The sequence below is a fragment of the Furipterus horrens genome, unplaced genomic scaffold (assembly GCF_987537825.1).
Source record: "Furipterus horrens unplaced genomic scaffold, mFurHor1.1.pri manual_scaffold_5, whole genome shotgun sequence".
NCBI classification, from domain to species: Eukaryota; Metazoa; Chordata; class Mammalia; order Chiroptera; family Furipteridae; genus Furipterus; species Furipterus horrens.
Genome location: NW_028327175.1, coordinates 188,666,271 through 188,669,849, shown reverse-complemented (window position 1 = coordinate 188,669,849; position 3,579 = coordinate 188,666,271). Strand labels below are relative to the sequence as shown.

At 64.8% G+C, this 3,579-nt stretch overlaps 1 protein-coding gene across 1 annotated transcript; it reads right to left on the bottom strand.

Annotated features, from left to right (window-relative positions):
- Positions 1–503: 503 nt before the first annotated feature.
- On the bottom strand, positions 504–3,218 carry ADRA2A (adrenoceptor alpha 2A). Its single transcript, XM_090278583.1, has one exon. It carries the CDS (start codon positions 2,198–2,200, stop codon positions 806–808), a length of 1,395 nt encoding a protein of 464 aa, XP_090134709.1. The 5' UTR covers positions 2,201–3,218; the 3' UTR covers positions 504–805.
- Between the last annotated feature and the right edge of the window lie 361 nt (positions 3,219–3,579).

The following is a 3,579-nucleotide window of genomic DNA, read 5'->3' as shown; positions in this document are numbered from 1 at the left end:
TTACTTCTGTCTTGCTCCATCACTGCACTATTTACATAGGAAAAGGCAACTGTGCTGTTAGGCACAGGAAAAAACATGGACAAATCTTTCCCGCCTCAGAAAATCTCAAAGCAGCTCCAGGCCCACAGGGACAGTCACCAGTTGCTGGTGAAAAGGACACCAAGGGAAGTAACGACACTAGAAAAGGGCTTGCATTGCAGAGGGATTGGGGCCTGAACCAGACACAATGACCAGGATTCCGACCACAAGAGCCAAGCGACCTTAGGGTCCCCTTCCCCCATCAGGCATGTACTAGCAAAAATTGTGTGTATTTACAGTGGGGAATGGGAGGGCGGGCTGGGCTGCCCTGAGCTTTGTTTAAAAATAAAGTTGGGTGGAGGGAGAGCAATTAACCAGGGCCAAGTAACCCCTTCCTTAACACTTTGTGAGCCATTCACTCCGGGGTTCCGCGATTGCTCTGAACTGCTCCGGACCTGGGCGGGGGGGGGGGGGGGGGGGGGGTGATAGGGCGGGGCTTGAAAACACCTTTAGGAAACAAGACTGATTAGCGGCGGCCCAAGAACCCTGGAAGATCGCTCTGGGTCCCGAGGGCCCTAACAATAACTGGGGGACGTGTGGCCCTCCCAGACAGTTGTTTTTCCCTGGTAGGGAAGAGCAGGTGTTCGAAGGAGGCCGTGGAGCAACAACGCGGCCAAGAAACACGGAGTAGGCAGGCCCAGGTTTTCAGCGTCGCCCTTTGATCCCCGCTGCCGGCAGTCAGCGCGAGTTTGTTCGCCAAGAAGGGGCGGGGGCGCGGACTCCGTGCTCACACGATCCGCTTCCTGTCCCCGCGGCAGAGGATCTTCTTGAAGGCGCGGCGGAAGTCATGGTTGAAGATGGTGTAGATGACCGGGTTCAGCGAGCTGTTGCAGTAGCCGAACCAGAAGAAGAACTTGAAGAGCGTGCGCGGCACGGAGCAGCCGACGGCCGTGAGCGTGTAGGTGAAGAAGAAGGGGAACCAGCACACCACGAACACGCCGATGACTACGGCCAGCACGAACGTGAAGCGCTTCTCGCGGTTCTGCCGCCCGCGCCAGCGCGACGCCTTGGCGCCCCCGCGCTCCTCCCGGGGCCCAGCCGCCGGCGCTCCGGGCCCTGTAGCCCCCGGTCCGCGCCGCTGGAGGCTGTCCCCGTGCTTCACCTGGCTCTCTCGGGCCTTGCCCTTAGCCTGGGGGCCGCGATCGGACCTGCGAGGCCCCGGGGGCCTCTCCGCGTGCTCAGATGACGAGCTCTCCTCCAGGTCTAATGCGTCGGTGTCGCGCGGCCCGGCCGGCGCGGGCTCCCCGGGGGCACCGTTGAGTTGGATGGGCAGCGGCTCGGCGTCGGCGCCCACAGGGCCCTCGGGGCCCACGCCGCGCTCGGGGCCCAGGCCGTTGGGCCTGCGCTCGGCGCCCCCCGGCGGCGCGGTGTCCGGGCCGCGGCGGCTGGGCGGCACGCGGGTGCGGCGCTTGGCGATCTGGTAGATGCGCACGTAAACCAGGATCATGATGAGGCAGGGCGCGAAGAAGGAGCCGATGCAGGACGAGATGACGTACCACTTCTGGTCGTTGATCTCGCAGCGCGGCTCTGCCTGCTGCTGGCCGCCGCCCCCCTTCTTCTCGATGGAGATGAGCGGAGGGAAGGAGATGACGGCCGAAATGACCCACACGGTGACGATGATGGCCTTGATGCGGCGTGGCGTGCGCTTCAGGTTGTACTCGATGGCCTGCGTGATGGACCAGTAGCGATCCAGGCTGATGGCGCACAGGTGCACGATGGACGAAGTGCAGAAGAGCACGTCCAGCGCCAGGTAAATCTCGCACCACGCCTTGCCGAAGTACCAGTAGCCCATGACCTCGTTGGCCAGCGAGAAAGGGATGACGAGCGTGGCCACCAGGATGTCGGCCGAGGCCAGAGACACCAGGAAAAGGTTCTGGGGTGCCTTGAGCGCGCGGCTTGTGAACACGGCGATGATGACAAGCACGTTGCCGAACACGGTGAGCAGCATGAGCAGGCCCGCTAGGCACACGAGCGTCAGCGTCACCTGCAAAGAGTAGGGGGTGGCCCGGGCGCCGCCCCCCGGCGCCTCGGTCCCATTCCAGCTCGCGTTGTCAGCGTCCGGCTGCAGGGAGCCCATGGGCGCAAAGCTGCCCTCGGCCAGCGGCTGTTCCTGGCGGAACATGAACGCGGGTGCCCGCTCGCCTGGGCCTGCTGCCAGCTGCCTTCCGGCCCGGAGCCCGTGGGTCCTCCTCTTCCTCCCGCGCCCCGCTCGCCCCGCGGCTCCTCACATGAGAGGGCCGCAGGAAGGTAGGGCCAGAGCTGGGGGGCCGCTATCGGCCCATGGGCCCAGAGAACGGCGCCCTGTCCGCGCTTCGGGCGCCCGGGGTGGGCGCCTTCTGGCTCCCAGCTCCTAAACACGGCCAAGTTTTATTTCTAAGGGGCGGGAGAGATTAGGTCGAACCGATGGGGAAAGACATTTATTCTTCAAGAGGAGAAAACAAAAATCACCGCTGGCCTGATGACTTGGAAGGATAACAGGAAATTTAAAACATATTTATATATCTATATCTTGACTCTTGAGCCTGAGCGGAAAGCAAGAGGTCTTACCGTGTGCGGGGCCCGCCCCCAACCTGGGAGGCAGCCGAGGGGTGTTGATGCGGGCTTGGGGTCCTATGTCTGTCTCCTTACATCCCCGACGCGATTACCAGCTCTCCTGCTTCCCCCAGACGCGGCGGGGCCGCCGGGGCCAGGGCTGGGGCCGGGGTGCGGACTCTGCCGCCTCTCGGAGCACCACGGGACTTCCAAAGTTGCGTGCCCTGCTGGGGCTGGGGAGCAGCGCGCGGATCTCGAAGACAGCGGCGGAGACGGGGTGAGAGGTGTGGGTGCTGCATGAAGGCGCCCCCGTCCTCCGGCGGGCCGGGGAGGGTGCGCGATCGGCCCCTCCAGGAGCCGCTGTCTAGGCAGAGGGTCTCTTGGGCGTCGGCCTGGCGCGCCGCGGACGCTGGGCGCGACCGGACCCGCCAGGATCCGAGGGCAGCGTAAGTTGGGGCAGGAGCTTCGGGACGGGGGTGGAAAATGCTGGGGGTGGCCAGTCCACCTCACGCCGGCTGCTGGGCGTCTGCACGGGAGCCAGAGCTGCTGCTGCTCCACCGCTCTCACCGTGGACTGGTTTTATAGCCCCGGGATCAAGCCGGCGTTGCCGAGCAGCCGGCGTCAGCCCCCACGTGGGAAGCAGACCCTCCCCCGCCCCTTGCGCCTCCCCTCCGTGGGTTCAGCGCCCGCGCCCCACGCCGGACCCAGGGGAGCGCTGCCTCCTTAGCGAGACCTGCCCTTTGGAGAGGCGGGCACCATGAGCGAGGGGTTTAAGGAGCGTGCCAGGGGAGTGGGGAGCGGCCCCTGCTGGGAATTGGCAGAGCAGCTACCGGCCGGCCCTGCAGAAAGGAGCAGGCACCCGGGAATGTCCCCATCGAGCTCGGTTCTCGGAGGAAAGGGGTTGGGGACCCCGACCCGAAACTGGAAAAGCAGCCAACGATACTGGTCGCAGCCAGAGCAGTTCCGCCC

Coding starts and splice junctions, on each gene's coding strand:
- ADRA2A (XM_090278583.1), bottom strand. CDS start 2,200: ATGTTCCGCCAGGAACAGCCGCTGGCCGAGGGCAGCTTTGCGCCCATG.